Source organism: Alligator mississippiensis, chromosome 5 (genome assembly GCF_030867095.1).
Source record: "Alligator mississippiensis isolate rAllMis1 chromosome 5, rAllMis1, whole genome shotgun sequence".
NCBI classification, from domain to species: domain Eukaryota; kingdom Metazoa; phylum Chordata; order Crocodylia; family Alligatoridae; genus Alligator; species Alligator mississippiensis.
In genome coordinates, this window is record NC_081828.1 from 152,821,962 (window position 1) to 152,839,310 (window position 17,349).

At 45.6% G+C, this 17,349-nt stretch overlaps 1 protein-coding gene across 3 annotated transcripts in view; it reads right to left on the minus strand.

Moving 5' to 3' along the window:
• Window positions 1–11,649, minus strand: part of PLCL2 (phospholipase C like 2) — a 193,920-nt gene extending 182,271 nt beyond the window's left edge. The window contains exon 1 of one of the 3 annotated variants that reach the window (XM_019497972.2): window positions 11,039–11,640. In XM_019497972.2, the coding sequence (XP_019353517.2) occupies window positions 11,039–11,329 (291 nt within the window). In that variant the 5' untranslated portion in view covers window positions 11,330–11,640. Of the gene's footprint in view, window positions 1–11,038 lie in introns of all 3 variants that reach the window. The other 2 variants (XM_059728872.1, XM_019497973.2) reach the window with 2 other exon arrangements.
• Between the last annotated feature and the right edge of the window lie 5,700 nt (window positions 11,650–17,349).

A 17,349-nucleotide genomic window follows, 5' to 3' on the forward strand; every position in this document is an offset into this window, starting at 1 on the left:
CTAGAACATCCATGATCAATCCTTATCAAACTTCTTCCTGAACACCTCCAATTAGGGAGATTCCACAACTTCCCTAGGCGGTCTACTCCACTGCCTCGCTGTTCTCAATGTGAAAAAAGTTTTTCCTGATATCCAACATGAACCTCCTTTGTGGCACTTCAGGCCACTGGTTCACATCTTGCTCCATGCAGTAAGAGAGAAAAGGCATTCTACCTCTTCTTTATTTCAACCCTTCAAATACTTAAGACTGTTATCAGGTCCCCACTGAACAGCCTTATCTGAAAGCTGAATATGCCTTTTCTAAGCCCTTTATCATTTTTGTTGCCTGCCTCTGGACCCTCCCTAACTTCTCCATGTCCTTACTGAATTGTGGAACCTAAAACTGCAAGCAACACTCTAGATGAGGCCTAAATAGTGCCTCATCTAGGGTACTATCTAGACTAGTACTATCTAATACTACTAGTGCATTATCACCTCCCATGTCTTGTACCTAATGCTTCTACTGATACTTCCCAAAACTGTGTTCACCTTGGCTGCATCAGACTGCAGACTCATCTTGAGTCTGATTCCCCAAGATGCCTACATCCTTCTTCACAGTGATGCCATTATGCCAGCTGTCACCCATTTTGTATCTGTGTTTTTAATTTTATTATTTTTCCTGAGGTGCAGCACCTTGCAGCAGTCAGCATTGAACTTCATTTTGTTAGCTCCAGCCCAGCTTTCCAATATGTCAAAATCCTTCTGAATTGCTCTCTTATCCTCCAAAGTATTCACAATCCTTCCCATGTTTGTGTCATTAGCAAATTTGCTCAAGAAGCTCTCATGCACTTCCAAAAAAAATGCATCTTAACTGGGACTGTTATATGAATGTCAACTTACTGTTTATAATTCAGTTTTGGTGGAGTTCAGCATACAAAACACAGCACTTGGACAATGTCTAGATGTTCCAGCAATTACTGTGTGTGTCCAAGTATTACTATCCCTACAGTCAGCTCCACTAAGTTCAAAACCTCCTGCCATTTGGGCATGGATACATTTATAATTACCCTATGCTTGTGGCTATTGACCCAGTTGTCTATCCACCTTATATTAGTTGTGTCTATATTTCTCCAGTTTGTTTATGAGAAGGTCATGTGGAGCCTTGCCAAAAGCCTGGCTGAAGTCCAGATACACTATATCCACTACATTCTCTTCATCTACTCAACTAGTTATTTTTGTAAAAAAGAGACCAATTTTTGGCACAATTTGTTCATAGCAAATCCATGCTGGCTGGTCATGATCAGCCTTTACTTCTTCATGCACTTACAAATAATATTCCTTATGATATGCTCTAGTAACTTCCTGGGCATCATGGTGAGGCTTACCAGTCTATTGCTCCCCAGGTCTTCCTTTTTGCCTCACCTGTTTCCCATGACTTTGTACATATTATAGCCAAGGGCTCTGAGATCTCCTCTGCCAATTCCTTCAGTACCCTGGGATGAAGCTCCTCAGGCCCTGCTGACCTTACTTCATTCAGACCCATCAAAAGTTCTCCAGTTCTTTGTTTTCTGTCTCCTCATTCAGCCTGTCACCTTCCTTATCCAGGCAATTTTTATTATCCAAATACCCTGCAGTTTAATTATTTTGTGAAGGCTGTAAACAAAGTAACTGTTGAGCAGATCTATCTTTTTTGCATCTTCTGTTTAGAGTTCACCCTGGCTATTTAACAGTGGACTCACAACTTCCTTGGTCTCTTCTCTGGCCAACACATTTATAGAACCTCTTCCTATTCTCCTCATCTTCACTCACCAGGTACAGCTCATTTATTACTTCTGACATCCTGATTTCATCCCTGTAAGTTCTTTCTATTTCTTGGTATGCTTCCTCGGTGACCTGGCCATCTTTCCATTGCCTTTATGCTTTCCTTCTGCATTTGAGGCATACTAGAAGCTCCTTGTGCAGCTACCTGCTTTTCCCCTTGTGCTTCCATCATGTCTGACTAGCTTCTTGTTGGGGGGTTCCGTACTGCTGGGTGTCCTCCTTTAGAGGCTTCCAGCCCCTCTCGGTGCCTTTATCCTGCAGTCTGTCTTCCCATGGCACCATGCTTACTATCTCCTTGAGACAGTTAAAATCTGCCTTTTTTAAGTCCAGTGTCTTAACTCTGCTGATTTCATGCTTTCTTCATCTCAGATCATGAATTCTATCATATTGCAATTGCTTCCTGCCTTCACATCCCCCATCAGTTCTTCCCTGTTGGTCAAGACAAGATCCAAGATATATCATCCCTTAGTTGTATCTTTAACTTTCTGGAACTCAAAGGGAGCTTTCACTGAAATAAGAAGTGTATTTTATATCAAACCCATAAATCTTCCTTTTCCAATAAGAAAGCACTAGTGATTTTAATGTTTGTTATATGTACACATGAACTATATAATAGAAAGACTTAAGGTCAATTAGGTTGCAAGGCTGCAAAGCACTTAAAAGACAGAAAATGACAAAATTAAGACTGCCTGTGCAACCTGAATTCAGCCCCTTTATGCATATTCACTGTGATCCAGTTTTTAATTACAAGATCATACAATATTTCACCACAGGATCTCTTCCTCATTCAGTGAGCAAAAACATTTACTTAACTCATTTTCTCTTCATTGTTCACTGTGTGGCCTTATTTACTCTAAACTATTCAAACCTAAACTGAAAGGAAAATAATTTTCTTATGACCTCTATTCGATTACAAATATGACTATAGCATCAAATTAATCAGCAACATTAATTCTTATAATGCCCAGATATAGGTGTACTTTATTCTCACACTGCAGGTGAGGAAGTAGAGACAGGCTTTGGTCAAATTTTTCTATTAATTTTGGATTCCCAATTTGAGGCATCAAAGCTAAGATTTTTCAGGACACTTATAAAGCATTTTATGAATTCAGAACACAACTGTTGTTTTCAGAGACAGCTGTGAGAATGCTCAGCACTTGTGCAAAACAGGCCCTACACTACTGGGCACCCAGGAAATAACACATTTAGTGAACACAGGTGAAAAGTTTGTCTTAAATGACTTGTCTTACCTCAAAGGAGCTTTGTGACAAAAACAAGCACAGAGTCTGATTCTCCAGGGGAGCACTTAACTGCCTTAACCATAAGGCTCCTTTTTCTTTTCATAATCTACAATCTTATTCACTACACACATTACTGCTTCTACACCAAATGAGGCAGGAATCCTAGACTATAGCTTTCTTAACTACATGACTGTGATTGATCCTGTAAGCAGCTCCATCTTGTGTATGGAATGAGCCTGGCGTCCTGCAGAAAATAGTGTGTTTCACAGGCAAAGACTGATTGTGCCTAACTTTTGAGCATTCAAAATATGGCATTGTGTTGACAATCACCTGGGGCAAAGTTGAAGTAATTCACAGCAGTGGTAGGGCATCAACCTCTACATGTGCTGGCACGAGAGGGGGATGAGAATACACATCGTCAGAAGGCTTCACAGACACTTGCACACAGATGATGAATGGCATAATTTGGGAATCTTGGATTCTGTTCCAGGATTGGGAGCAAAGAATCCACTTCAGTGAGCCAAGATTCTTCTGCCTGTTCCCCTCAAACATGACATCTTTTTCTCCACTCTCCCAGTCTATTTCCCACCCACAGTTCCCTGACCTAACTGTATTCTCCCTTCTGCATAGCCCCTGTCTCAGAAGCCTCATGCAATGCTAGTTTTTCTTCCCAGCTAATTCTACTTGCTGGATAAAGCCTGACTCTCTACATTTACCCATTTACCTTACCAGCTGATCCCAGGTTCTCCCAACTCCCTGTTGGATCCATCTGTCCTGCAGCTCAATGACTCTCAGATCTATTCTCCTCCACCCACTCCTTTTACTTACCCAATTTATCCCCCTGTAACATCTTTTCCAAATCCATCTCCTCTCCTCCATTTTGCCTACACAGTGGATATGTACTATCCTCTTTGTCCAGCCAGTCCTAGCACCCCTCTCCTCCACTGCCCTAAAATCTTCATCTTGGCTTAGTGCTCCCTTCAGCATAGAGGCTATTGGTCTCCTCCCCTCATCACTTGCTCCCAGTCCCATTTTCCTAATCCTTCTATCTTCCAGCCAGGCTCCATGCCTATCCATTACTAAATCAAAGTTTCTCTCCCCATCTCGTCCAAGTCTCCTGCTCTAAATCTATCCTTTCCCTGCATCCTCACCTATCTTGGTGTCCCTTCTGCATTTCAATACATCAGATTATTGTTCTGCATGATGTGAGCACCAAACAGGAGGGAGAAGGGAGGAGGAGAGGAGAGAGAGAGGAAGACAACACAGAAGAGACAAAGTTCCACTCAGTTCTAGTACCACCCCAACTCACAGCAGCTGGGAGAATCCATCACACAAAGTCCAACCTCCTGCCCTAGGGTGGATGGGATGTATTTTGCTGATTAGAGCAAGGAAGACAGGTGCAGTCTTAACTAGGCTAGCACTAGGAGTTGTTGAAGTTTTAAGCATATTCAGTAAGGATGGGCTCTTCAAAGGTTCTCACTGCCAAACCAAAAGAATTCTATACTGAGCATGTGCAAACTGAGATTCTGTTCTTCATTTGAGTGGATTTTCACAGGGACAGCAAATGACACATTTATAACAAAAAGGCCACTGCCTGGAAAATGACATATCCTTACTCAAATTCATGTGGTATTAGAACAGTTCAAAGAAAAATGTCAAAGTGTTTTATTTATGCAGGCAAAGCACCACCACAGAAAATTTCACCCCAATACTTAAAGTTTCGCAAAGTTGGAAACAACTGAAAATAGACTTACAATGGAAAGCAATGGACAATCTTAATAATGTGTTCCCTATCATTACACATACATTTTGCTGTATAAGGCTCAGTACAAAACCGGTTTTCAAAAGTCTACTGATCAGATTCTGTGATTAAGTTCAAAATTTAAAAAGTTTGGATTAATCTCTTGGCACAAAAACTAAGAAATCTGAGAACTCTTTGGTATCTTCTTTTGACACTCCTGATCTCAGCTGCAGCACAAAAGGTACATGTTTTCTTTTCGCTATTTTTAGCACAACAACTGTCATCCTCCAGAAATGATTACTTGTCTCTTGGGCCACACTAGTATGATCATCTACATCACGAAGTGATTAGCGAGGAGGCCAGAACTCTGGTGGCAGAAATCATATTCCAAGCTAAACCAATCACTGCATAAATATTGGAAGGCCTCTACCGAAGCTGGGATGGAGACACAGAAAGTTCTCTATTCCTTCACCACAGCATCTGCAAAAATCAGTCAGTGCCCAGCCTGGTGAATCTGGCTGTTTGTGTGAATCAGAGTATTTATTGCTATGAGGAATTTTCTATTTTTTTCATAGAAAGACTGACTGAATCTAGACTGGATTGACTGTATCCACAGAATAAATTCTACATCAGGAAGGGAGGGGGAAAGTGACCAATTTCCTTCACTGAATTTCAGCCAGTTTTGCTCAATGAAAATCCAGAAGTGCTTGAAGAACTCTGGTTAACTGCCTACAATTTGACCCTTGTCTTTCACTCATAAAATCTACTAGGGATACACAAAGCCTAATTTTGGGTGGAAAACCCATCAACACTCACTAAAAGCTATGCATGACAGTTTATTTTAAAGATGCTAGAGCCCTACTCAGGAAAATGTCTTAATAATGATAATCTTGCCCTTGTCCCTCATATTCAAACCTTCACTTAGTAAAAAAGTTATAGTGAAGTAATATAATATCTGAAATCCTAAAATGTCCTGGTTATACTGCAACTATATCTAAAAAAAAAAAATACAATTTTCCCCTGTTGGTTTTTGACCTATAGTGGAAGTAGACAAAAAGTCATACATCCACACTAATTCTTTTAAATCTTTTGCTGACTGCTGCCACTGAACACAAGCTTGTCTAAATATTTTCACATACAGCTAGAGATAAATAGATTTTCTCTTGAGATGGAGTCTTAAGGGAATGGCATCAATATATGTAAAGTTTCTTTTGTTGTTCTTAAAAATATTGCAGAAGCCTTGACAATATTTTGATCAGAACTTTTTATAGAATAAAATAAGTATATATGTGTTTAACAAACTGAGAAAACCTTCCTGCACTTTGTAACATGATGCTTGTTATATGTGGTTATTAGGTGTGGCCCACCACAAGTTAAGACTGACATTGCTGTACCCTAGCCAGGTGCCTTTCACCTCACCTAAATAGAGATTTTAGCTCAATTACGATTCTTGCTATTTCTTTTATTTGTAACTATGCAGGATTTTGCCTTGTTACTGAGTGGAAGATGATGCAAGGAGAAACTTAAATAAAGATAATACTGCTGTTGTTTTTCATCATCCCATGCAGGTTCACAGGGGGGGAGAGGAAAAAAAAGTATCTTATAGTGGGAAGTACAGAAAGTTTAAAAAGTAGCGATTAGATCTTCAGGTGGGAGCTTTATAGGTATGACCTGGCCATCTGGATGAATGACACTATCTGCCATAAAAGGAAGATATTGGCAGAAGGGGAGGCCAGCTAATAGCTTGTGAAAGGAAGCTACATTTTGATTGCCTAACTGCAAGCCTAAAGAACCCTAAAAAACTAATCAGCTTTAAAGATGTCAAACTGGTACCAGCAAGCAAACCACCTTTCAGCCACAGGGCTCGAAACTGAAAATATATTATAGTGTGTCTATTTCACTTAAAGGGTCTCCTTAATTCTTCCTTTCCTATAATGAAAAAATAAGAAGTCTACAATACAAAAGATTGGGTTATTCTAGCTAAGGAGAACAACTTTCAGTCTTGCATTCACACAGAAACATCCTTATGCACAATTTCACTTTAGGAAAATATTAGGAAAAAAATTATAAATATGGAAGATCTGACTGAGCAGGGATAACATAAGGATTCTTCAACTGGTCATCACTAAGAGGCTTGTCTTTTTTCTAAAACTGAAGAAGCACTTTTTCTAACACTACTACTACCTTAGTGAATGGCGGGATTTAGATCCAAGGCATGAGATAACATACCAATCTGTCCCAGGTACCACCAGATTACCAGAGGTCCAGACCTACTAAGAAATTAGTCTGAAATTCTTAAGTAAACCACGGGAAGGAAGTGTACTACAATTCTTAAAAGTATCCCAGTTGCAGAACTTGTTAAGAGTATTTATGGCTCTTATGCTGTACTTGATGCAACAAAAAATGTTTATTCAGACTCCACTAGGTGCTCCCGAGGTTGCACAAATTGAGGGCCTTATCACCTCCTGTTTGTTGGCACTGTAATAAGATAAAAGTGACCCTGACACTTATGCTGCAAGGCTGCCAATAGTCGGGCAGCTTAGGTGAGGGGTAGACAGTCTATGTTATTTATCCATTAAGGTTAGCTTAAATTCCCCCCAAAGCCTTTGCTCTTTGTAAGAACTGCAGTGGTTTCCATTTCTGTAAAATCATGAGCGTCAAAGAGTAAGTTTGTGCAAAAAACGGAGCAGTGGAATTCAGATCCGTATAAGCTAGAAGTCAAAAAAAGAACAGCTCATCACCACAGGGATAAATGTATATAGAATCAAAGAAACGTGGACTCCCACCCTTGCTAAATATACTTACAGTACAGACAAACATACTCTAACTGCTGTAAAAGGGAAGGGGGGAGCTACTGCAGCTCTGCAGTGCACATCAGCTGTTATGATGATCTAACTGCACTACCTGTAGTAATACAAGTTAGCTAAATTGTTTCCTTCCTAGCCAACCTTAGGAAAGCTTAAAGTTGAAGCAGTTTTACCATACAAAATCATTTAGCAGCAGCAGATGCAATGTAACAGCTTTTATCCCTATTCCTTCATTTCAATGGAACTGTTACCTCAGTCTATACCCTTAGAGAAAGCCTGTCAAAACTACTCAAAGAATGCCAGACCTCAATTCCCCCCTCCCTTTACAACCTCCACAATAACTCCTTTCCAGATTCTGTACATCTCCTCTTATTTCACTACTTCAACACCCACCCTAACACAATACATCTATCTAGCATTGTCAGGTCTTGTATTGTCTAGCCTTGAAGCATTGACAAGTTGCTAGCTTCTATAATTACGTAGATTACTGAAGATACTGCAAATTATACATTATTCAGAAATATGTACATGCTCCAAGGCATTTACCTTTTTGTTTTATTTTCTCTTAGCTTCAGGTGAAAAAAATATGAATGAAAAACAATCACAAAAAGACAGACAGCCACGTGCAGGTACAAGGGAAGAAGATCACAGAGCTAAGGCACAAAATTACTCAGATTCATTCGGGATAGAAATAAGAATTCACTAATAATGAACCTCTATATTTAAAATAAATGTACAGAAAACCTTAGGATAGTAATGCAAAATGGAGTATTCTGGAGTGTTTGTGAATGCATTTTATTCTCTTTGCAAAGAAGCAAGCTACTTAAGCTCATAAAATACATGTCTAAAGTTAGGACATCTCCAAGACCCACCTAAACAGCAAAGTGACATTTGGGGAAAAAATTATGTGGGATAATCCTAGATATTTTATTTTTGAATACTGGAGAATGGGAGGGTAAAGAGGAAAGGGAAAAGTAGATAAGGGTGCAGCAAGTATGAACACACATCCTTTCGTAGCCCCACATTTGCTCCCAACAGATTTAACTAAAGCAGCAGGTTGTGCTAGAAAAATAGACTGCCTTCATTTACTCCTGCAGCAATCTTTAACACAGGTGCAATTCACATGACTTTAGCAGTAGACTAGAGCAGTAACCAACCCCTTAAGATGATATCTCTTTTTTGGCAGCACTCGGCTCACCTCCTCAAGCATATCAAGCTTATAATGGACAGTTCAAGCTCTACCTAACATACAGCTTTATCCTGATTGACAAAGAATCCTTGTTAACATGAGCACAAGAAATTAAAACCCAACAGATGTAAAAACACTGAACAAACAAAAAAGAGAAAAAAACAGACTCCAAAAAAGGGAAAAGAGGGAAAAAGACAACAACAGAGAGATTGAGAATCGCTACCTACCATCATGGCTTCTGAAGCACCGCTTTTTTTATGTACTCCCAATTTTCCTGTACAAACATGCACTTCCAAAAAATACATCTTAACTGGGACTGTTATATGAATGTCAACTTACTGATTATAATTCTGTTTTGGCAGTGTTCAGCAGACAAATCACAGCACTTGGACAATGTCTAGGTGTTCCAGCAATTACTGCGTGTGTCCAAGTACTACTATCCCTACAGCCAGCTCCACTAACATAGTTCTGCGCTTCAAATAGACTATGCTAAGATAGAAAGCTGCACTTCCTGTAGCACAAGAGTTTTCTGAGATTTTCCATGAGCACTCAAATACCATTAAAATAACAATTCTATATTTTTCTTATAAAAAAAATATGCCATTAAAATTCAAAGAAAAAAATAGTCAAAATAGGTATACTGACTTTATCTATGCAAGATTAGGCACACAACTCTAGCAAACTAAAGATTAATATTAAATACTGAAAACAAATATTCAGACTTCGGTACCTAAAAAGTTAGGTACCTCCACTAGCAATGCAGTTTCTAAACCACCTGTGAACCGTAGTGAAGTCAATAAAAGGAAGAGAACTCAGCACCTCTGTAAGTCAAGACTTCTACGTACATACTTTTTTACCTAACTGAAAATATATGGGGCAAATAACCTTCAAAATCATTAGTGTTTACTAGAATTCTCATCTCAGATCTCAATTATGAGAACTACAATATAAAATGTTATAAATCAGTACTTGATTAATAAACATATTAGTAGCCAAATTAGTTTACAAAATTAAAAATTATCAATAAGTGACAGAGCTTGAAGTTGCTAAAGCAATTTCTGTGGAAAGAGAAGTCTTTTAAAACAGGTCATATTAAAAATGATGCATCTAATAAGCCGTATCTAAAATGTGCCATTTATGTATAACATCCATTTTACTTCCATATTTTGTGCTCTCTCATTTTAGTATATTGTGCCTTTAAACTGCAAGTGCCTCTTTGGTACCTGCAGAAGCATGAGCCGGCTGTGTGTAAACAAATGACACACTGAAAACATAACATCATGACCACATGTTGCATGCAGCAGGCAATGTGATATCTTTCTTTGGGCTACCCAAGAATATAATGGGGTTAGAAAATCAATTGCAGGCTTGGATCAAAAGATTTCTTAGCAGATCCAACAGAGGAGGGTAAATTAGGCCAACCCAGAGTTCAGCAGCCTCTCTCCTTTTGTTGCAATTTCTCTACCACATGCACATGCATACCCATATCAGCATCACTGCTCTGACAGGAAGGGTGGGTGCATGGCTGTCAACTATGTTCACCGCTGACTGTCCTTGTTTTCCCCTTGGCTGTTAAACCAAGGTCCTGCGGTCTGTAGCACTGCCCGAGGTATGCTCTACCTGGGCTAGATTTTTCCAACCATGCCTTGCTATTGTCTGAGCTGCAACACTCGAACATTGTCATTTCAGAGCCCTATTTACTGGGCAAACGTGAAAATGTGACAGAAGGACAACAAAACCAGTGATTTTTAATGGTCTCATTGAAAGGCACTTCTCTGCATTCTGAAATAAAAGAATGTGCTTCCCCCTCCCTTTGCATACGCTATTGTACAAACACACTGGGGTTTTCCAGCACTTGAGACCTCTCTCTTAGCTACATGATGTTGTGTAGCTCCAAAACAAACATCTTTCCCAAGGCCCCGGGGTTTAAGGGTAGCAAATATCCGGATCCGCATAACGGTCACGCTCTGAAATTCCCAAGCCCTTTCTCCGGGGGTTGCCATACCACAGCACAGTCCCTCCCCGCCTCTCCGAGTGGCAACAGCAGCCGGCGCGAGCCCCGGCGGGGGGCGAGCCCATGCGAGGGTGGCCGCTCCGGGGTGAGCCACCTACGGCCAAGTGCCCGGGGCTGCCGCGCCGAGGGCGCCCGCCTTCCCCAGCACCTGCCGCACCGCCGGGGCCCCAACCCTGCCGGGCACAGGTGCATGCCGGCGGAGCCCGGCCCGCGCCCGCCGCGCACGGACACAAAGGCAGCCCCTACCTTGATGATGCTGCTCCGGCGGGGGATGCCGGACTTGCCCTCCCGCTGCTGGCTGCCGCCGCAGCCCCTCTCCCAGCCGGGGCTGCCGGGCGCGGCCGCTGCCAGCTCGTCTCCCGCTCCCCCCAGGGCGCAGTCCCCGTTGGAGACGCCGCTGCTCAGGCAGGATCTCCTGCCGCCGCCGCCGCCTTCCCCATCGCCTGCCTTGAAAGCCACCTTCCCCTGGACGGCGCCCGGCGACGCGGGCTGCCCTGCGCCGCCGCTGCCCGCCCCGCGGCTGCCCAGCTCCGCCATCGGCCTCGGCTCGGCTCCGCTCCGCTCCGCTCCGCGCGGCCGGGGCCGGGGCCGGGGCCGGCTCCTCTTCCGCTTTCTGCGCCTCCGAGCCGGGCGCGGGGGGTGCGCGGGGCTCCGGGCAGCGGGAGGGGGAGCGGGATCCGCAGCCGCCCTTCGGCACCTGGGAAACGAGGAGAAACGAAACGTGACCGTGTGTCCGCCTCGCCTCGCCCGCGCCGCGCCGCGATGGGGGAGGGGGCGGCGCGCGCGCACACATACACATACACGCGCGCGCGCGGCGGGGGCGCCCCGCGGGACCCTTTGCACCGCCCGCCCGCGGGGGGCGGGGCTGACTGGGGCGGGGGGCACAGCGCCGCCCCTGGAGCCGCCCGGTGCTTCCCCCTCCCCCCCCCCGGCCACGTTTCCAACCCGCTACCCGGCCCCGCACGCAACTTTCCCGCCGGCCCGGCCCGGCCCCGCACGCACCTCCCTGCAGCCGAGGCGCCCCCGGATGCGGCGCAGCGCGCCCCGGCCCGGGCTCCACCCGCGGGGAAAGCCGGCGGGAGGCGACGCAGGGGCTCGGCGCCCGCAGCCCTCTCCCGCCCCGGGCCGCGCCGCTGCCAATCGCAGGGCCCCACGCGGCCCGGGCGGCCGCCGCGCTGCGGCCCGGAGCTGGGCTCGGACTTGAGGCGCCGCCCGAGGCTCCCCCCGCCCGAGCCGCCTCCACGAGCCCTGCCCCCGGGGCCGAGGTCCCCCCCGGGGCTGGTGCTTGCCTTAGCCCGGCCCTAGCGCCCGCGGTGGCCCTTCCCGCGCTGCCCCCTCCGCCCTGGCACCGCCTAAGCCACGTGGAGAGCTGGCTGTGCTGGCTCGGCCCGGGTCCTTGCCCTGGGATGGTTCCTAAAGCCTACATCAAATTGCTTGCGCCGCTACGTGCTGCAGCCAGTTGATGAAGGGTGAAGGGCACGTGCCCTGCTTTCCACAAGGACGGGGAAGGCAAGAGCAGCACGGTCAGGCGCTTCAGTCTAAGTGTGCAGCCTCTGCACCCCTGGGACGCGCACTGGTCCACCTCTGCCTCCCCGCCTGCGGGGCCCCCCAGGGAAGCACCTCCTCAGACACAAGCTGGTCGCTCTCCAGACAGGGAGCTACACTACTGTCCTGAGTCGGCAGATTTGGGGGGGGGGGGGGACTGCTCAAAAAAAGTCCTGCTCTGCACCAGTTTCAGACTCTGGCCAGCACAGCTGGAAAGGTCTATTCATCAGCAAAGAGTGGATTGAATGATGAACTGTAGGACTAATAAAAGCTTAATGAAGAAAATGACTTGTCACCCTAAGAAATGTTCTGGCTACAAAAAACCAGCGGTTGTGCACCAGGGCAGTCGCGCACAATTAGATTAGTCTCTAGTCCAATCGCACACAACAGATGCAAGAGCAAGATGATGCACCAAGGCTGGGGATTTTTTTTTTTTTTTTTTTTATGCATCACTCCACTATTTATTTCCTGCATCTCCTCACCCCAAGGCACTTTGGCAATAACTTATTTAGCGGTGTAGGACTACACTAGCGCAAATGAAGGATTTAGACACCTTGGGGTCCTGGAATGCAGAACTTGTAAGTGGGGCAAAGCTCTCCCCATAGGGCAGAGGGAGGAATTTGGTGTCTGAGAACGGGATGCAGAATAGTCAGTGCACTGAGAAAGAGCCACCTAAGAGAAGCACGTTCAGTGTGCAGATGCTTAGGGATGCTAGAAACACTGAGGACAAGAGTGAGTCTTAAGTTTTGTTTCCTATAACACCCGTCTCAGAACTGAAGGGAGGTGCTTCTATTCACCCTAGATCCAAAGCGTAGAGTCCTCTCCTTGAAGCAGGCACCTGTGAACTTTCTTTCAGAGAACTGACCAGGGTTCACTTCCAAAGCAGTGACAGTGGGGGTGGTACGCACTGTAGTCTAGTAGTTGCAGCACTTAGCTAGGATGTGGGAGGCTGATTCAACTTCCTAGACTGCCTGGGGGCATCCAAGCCCACATCTCTCACCTCCCAGAAGAATTCCTGAACAAGCCACCAGGATGTTGGCTATCTGGATATGGGGCAGTCCTGTTGAAGCTGTGCAGAAAATAATTAAAAAATCAGAGAGCACAAGTCTGTAGTGATTATGGCATTCACCTGCAGAGTAGGAGAACCCAAGGTTTGGTCCCTGCTCACAGGAGGTTTTATGCAGTGCACATGAAATGATCATTGGTTAAAATCCAAGAACAGACCAAGGAGCAGAAATAAGAAGCCACCTCTCTCCCCAACTCAGGTACATGCTTTAACCACTAAATGATTATAGATCCACAGTCTTTCTTGAACTCTCTTGAGCAAATGATCTCAAATTCTTTTCTGCAAAATAGCACAGGTTCACCAGAAGAAGCAGAAACTGAAACTGGCACCACTCAAAGTAATCCATAGTCTGCTTGTTTGGGCATTCTTCCAGAAGGCCAAACTCAAAGAAGGAAATTAAACCTGAGTCTCCCAAAGGCTAAGTGTTCAAAACATTAGACTATAACATAAAAGGGGACACCTCTTCCTAGAACCAGAAACTACAGCTTAATTTTATAGTGCAATCCTGTGGGTGTGCTAGGCATGCTCTGAGAATGCCTGCCAGATCAAAGTCTTCACAGGACTCTATGGAAAAAACAGTTGTTTCTAGATATCAACTGAACTTAAGTATGAAGAAGGTGCTGAGTTGTTCAACTGTGTCAAAACAGGCAGTTTGTATGTTCACAGAAGTAGAACATTCAGATGTTTAGGGAATTTAGGGTCAATAACTGTGGCACTTATGAAATTTAGACACCTCCAGGATTGGGTGGTACATATAAAATGGGTTTCAGGCTCACAGCTTCAAGTTTAGACACCTAAGTTCCACTTAAGAACCTAAATACAGATCTGGTCCTTGGACTCTGATACTACCAACATTCATCCACATGCTTAACTTTGAAGAAATCAGTAGTAATTACTTGCTTAAATGAAGTTCTATACATTTGCAGGATTTGAACATTAGGGCTAGGGACAGACATTCAAAAAGCCTGAATTGATTCAGTCTTTGCAGGTTAGTAGGGGCCAGGAAGCGGGCCATGTTCAATGCTAGGAGGGCTCTTCTCCCTCCTTCCCCCCCCTGCACTGGGGTGGGGAGGGAGGCTCTGTGAGGCTGCCTGACCCCAGAGGGGGACTCTTCACCCTGCTTCTCTATCGCTGCAGGGTGGGGAGGGGAGTCTCTATGGGATGCTGCCCAGCCCAGAAGGGGGAGTCTTCCCTCCACTCTTCCCCCACCCACCCTCTAGGACAGGGGAGGCTCTGTTTCATACAGGGGAAAACTCTTCCCCCTCCTCCTCTTCCCCCACAGAGGGGCAGCGGGAACATGGAGCTCAGCTTGGCAGGGTGTGGGTATGTGGGAAGTGAGGGAGGGTGGGGGATATAGGGACTCCCACACACTCCCCCTATGGCATGAGCCCCCACTGTATGGCAGCAGCAGCAGGCAGGGAGGTCAGGGTTCTCATGCCTGGTGCAAGCATGGCTCTGGCCAGCGCTGCACAGGGAGAGGGAGCAGAGCCTGCCTTATCCCCACAGCTCTGCTCCCGGAGCCTGAGCCTGCAACAGAGGAAGACCCACATTGGAGCCAGCTGCTTCCCCCACTCCCCAATGTGCAGGGCCTTGCAAGCTGCCATGAGTGGAAGGAGCCCTGCCCCCTGCTTCCCCGCAGAGTCCAGCACAGGGCTTCCCCATGCGAGTGCAGAGCTGCAGGTTTGGCACGCAGCCACAATAGAGGGAGCTAGTGCTGCACTGGGGGGCGAGAAGCACAGCCCTGAGCAGCCTGCCTAGCCACTTCTATCCCCATGGCTCCGTGCCACACCCGTAGCTCTGCACTTGCGCTGGACTCTGCTCACAGCGGCAGGGGGGAAGGGGAGGAGGAGGAAGAGTCCCTCTCCCAACCCTGGGCGGAGGAGAAGGGGGACAAGTCCCCGCCAGCATGGAACAGAGCCCCCTCCCAACCCTGTGGGACAACCTACCCAGCATTGCCCCATTAAGATGAAGGGGGCAGAGAGAAGGGTTAATTCCTCCCTCCCCACCTCCCTGCAGCCAGGGTCTGCCAGCTCCAGGGGCCACCGCTGCAGCCCCTTCCCCTCTGTTCCCCAGCAGACAGGCTGACCCTGGCCATGGGCAACTGGCGCTGCCTTAGTCAGGGAGGGCACGTGCCCCCCCCCCCCCCCCCCCCCCCCAGCAACCAGTCAGCAACCCAGGGGGTGGGGCGGCCCGTGGCCAATCATGCCAGCGTTGAGAGGGGGTCCACCACAGCCGATTGCGCTGGCCGGGAAGCGACTGCTGCACCCCCAGAAGCGGCTGCAGCGCTCCTGGAAGTGGCCGTGGTGCTCCCACTCCCTGGCCGGCGCTCGCAGAGGTGGCACTGGTGCTCCTGCCTGCTCCCCCTGCCTGTCGCCTGAGCAGGGAGTGCAGCTTATCAGGGAGTGCACCAGTGCCCTCAGGGGGTGCACGTGCACTCTCATGTACCCCCTACAAGTCACCACTGACCCTGGCACTTTGCCTTAATGGAGCCATGCCGGCTGGTGTCTCTGCTAGGGCCGGTCCCTGCTCTGGCTAGAGAGCAGAGGGGCAGGGCCAGCCCTGCTGTGGAGCAGAGAGCCCCACCCAGCCCAGAGAGCATGCTGGGATGCTGGAGGAGTCTGGTTTATCTCCAGCAAGGGGTCTGGGACAGACATTGCATAAACAGGTTTGAGCCAAATCAGTTAAGTCTGATACTGTATTCAACCAGGTTTATCTCAAACTGGTTTTGGCCATTTTGAAACTGGTTTATGTGCACTGAATGTCTATTCTGTTACAAGTTTAAACCAGTTTTTGATCATTAAATGGTTTATGTGTAATGTCTGTCCCTGGCCTAGAAATTTGAGCCTTATGAGTTTTTGATCAAAGCTCTGAACTTGAAACAACTAACTTTAGGTTCTTAATGATCTATCCTTTAAGACATCTTAATTTTTTTCTTCATGACCAATTAAGTAAAGGGACTGTCATAAACATTCAGGATGAATTTGCAGCAGTATATATTTAGGTATGGAAACTATCAACAACTCCTGAATGAGATTCCCATTCTTCATTAGCATCATCACCGTTTCTTCCAGAGGATAAGATTTACAAGCCACAGGTACAAAATGTTATTAGACTCATTTGTTACACAGCCTTGCCAGTAACCTAGTGAGAAGGAAGATTTATGTTTCAGCCATTTTGCTATTTAAGGTGCACATTTACATAACCTCTCATCCAACCACTTCTTTTTTAGGCTTGCCTCAAAATTTGAATGATCCATATAAGAAAAAAAATATTAGCTTCCCTTTACTACCCCCACCTATCTGTCCACTCTGTGTGGAAAAAGGATGACTCTATCAAAAAAAGATCTGGCATTTAAATTAAAACTTGGTAGACCTGTAACTAATGATGCCAGGAGTTGTAGCCCTTGCCAAACTCTTCTTCATGCAAGTACCACAGATGCATCATTCCAGAAGCCCCGTGGCCACACAGCTGATGATTACAGCAGTACAGATACTTGATACAAAAGATCCTCAAAAATCTTTTAACTTCAGTTTTAGAGGTATATATCTACATGCAAGTGCAATAGTATAAATATTGTATAGTTAGTGTTGTTGTTATTTTTATATTAGTGTTGTATAATGTAAATTCCTTATAACAATTGAGGTGAATATCAAATACTGAGCTTGAATGTATGTGTAGATTGATTAATATAATACAGAAAAAATGCTTTCTTTCTCATTGGGGAGCTCTTCTGTCACTTTATTTTTTACTGTTAATTCTGTATTCTATTTAGTAATACATTAATTAATTTTTATTCATATACTTTTAATGCACGATAAATAAAAACGACTTCCCTAAAGTTCTGATACAAATTCTCACCAGTGCCGCTAAATTTGCAGTCTCTATTTACACTGGTGAGCACTTATTAAGTGCAAGAGTACTAGTGAAGCTAAGAGGACTAGTAACA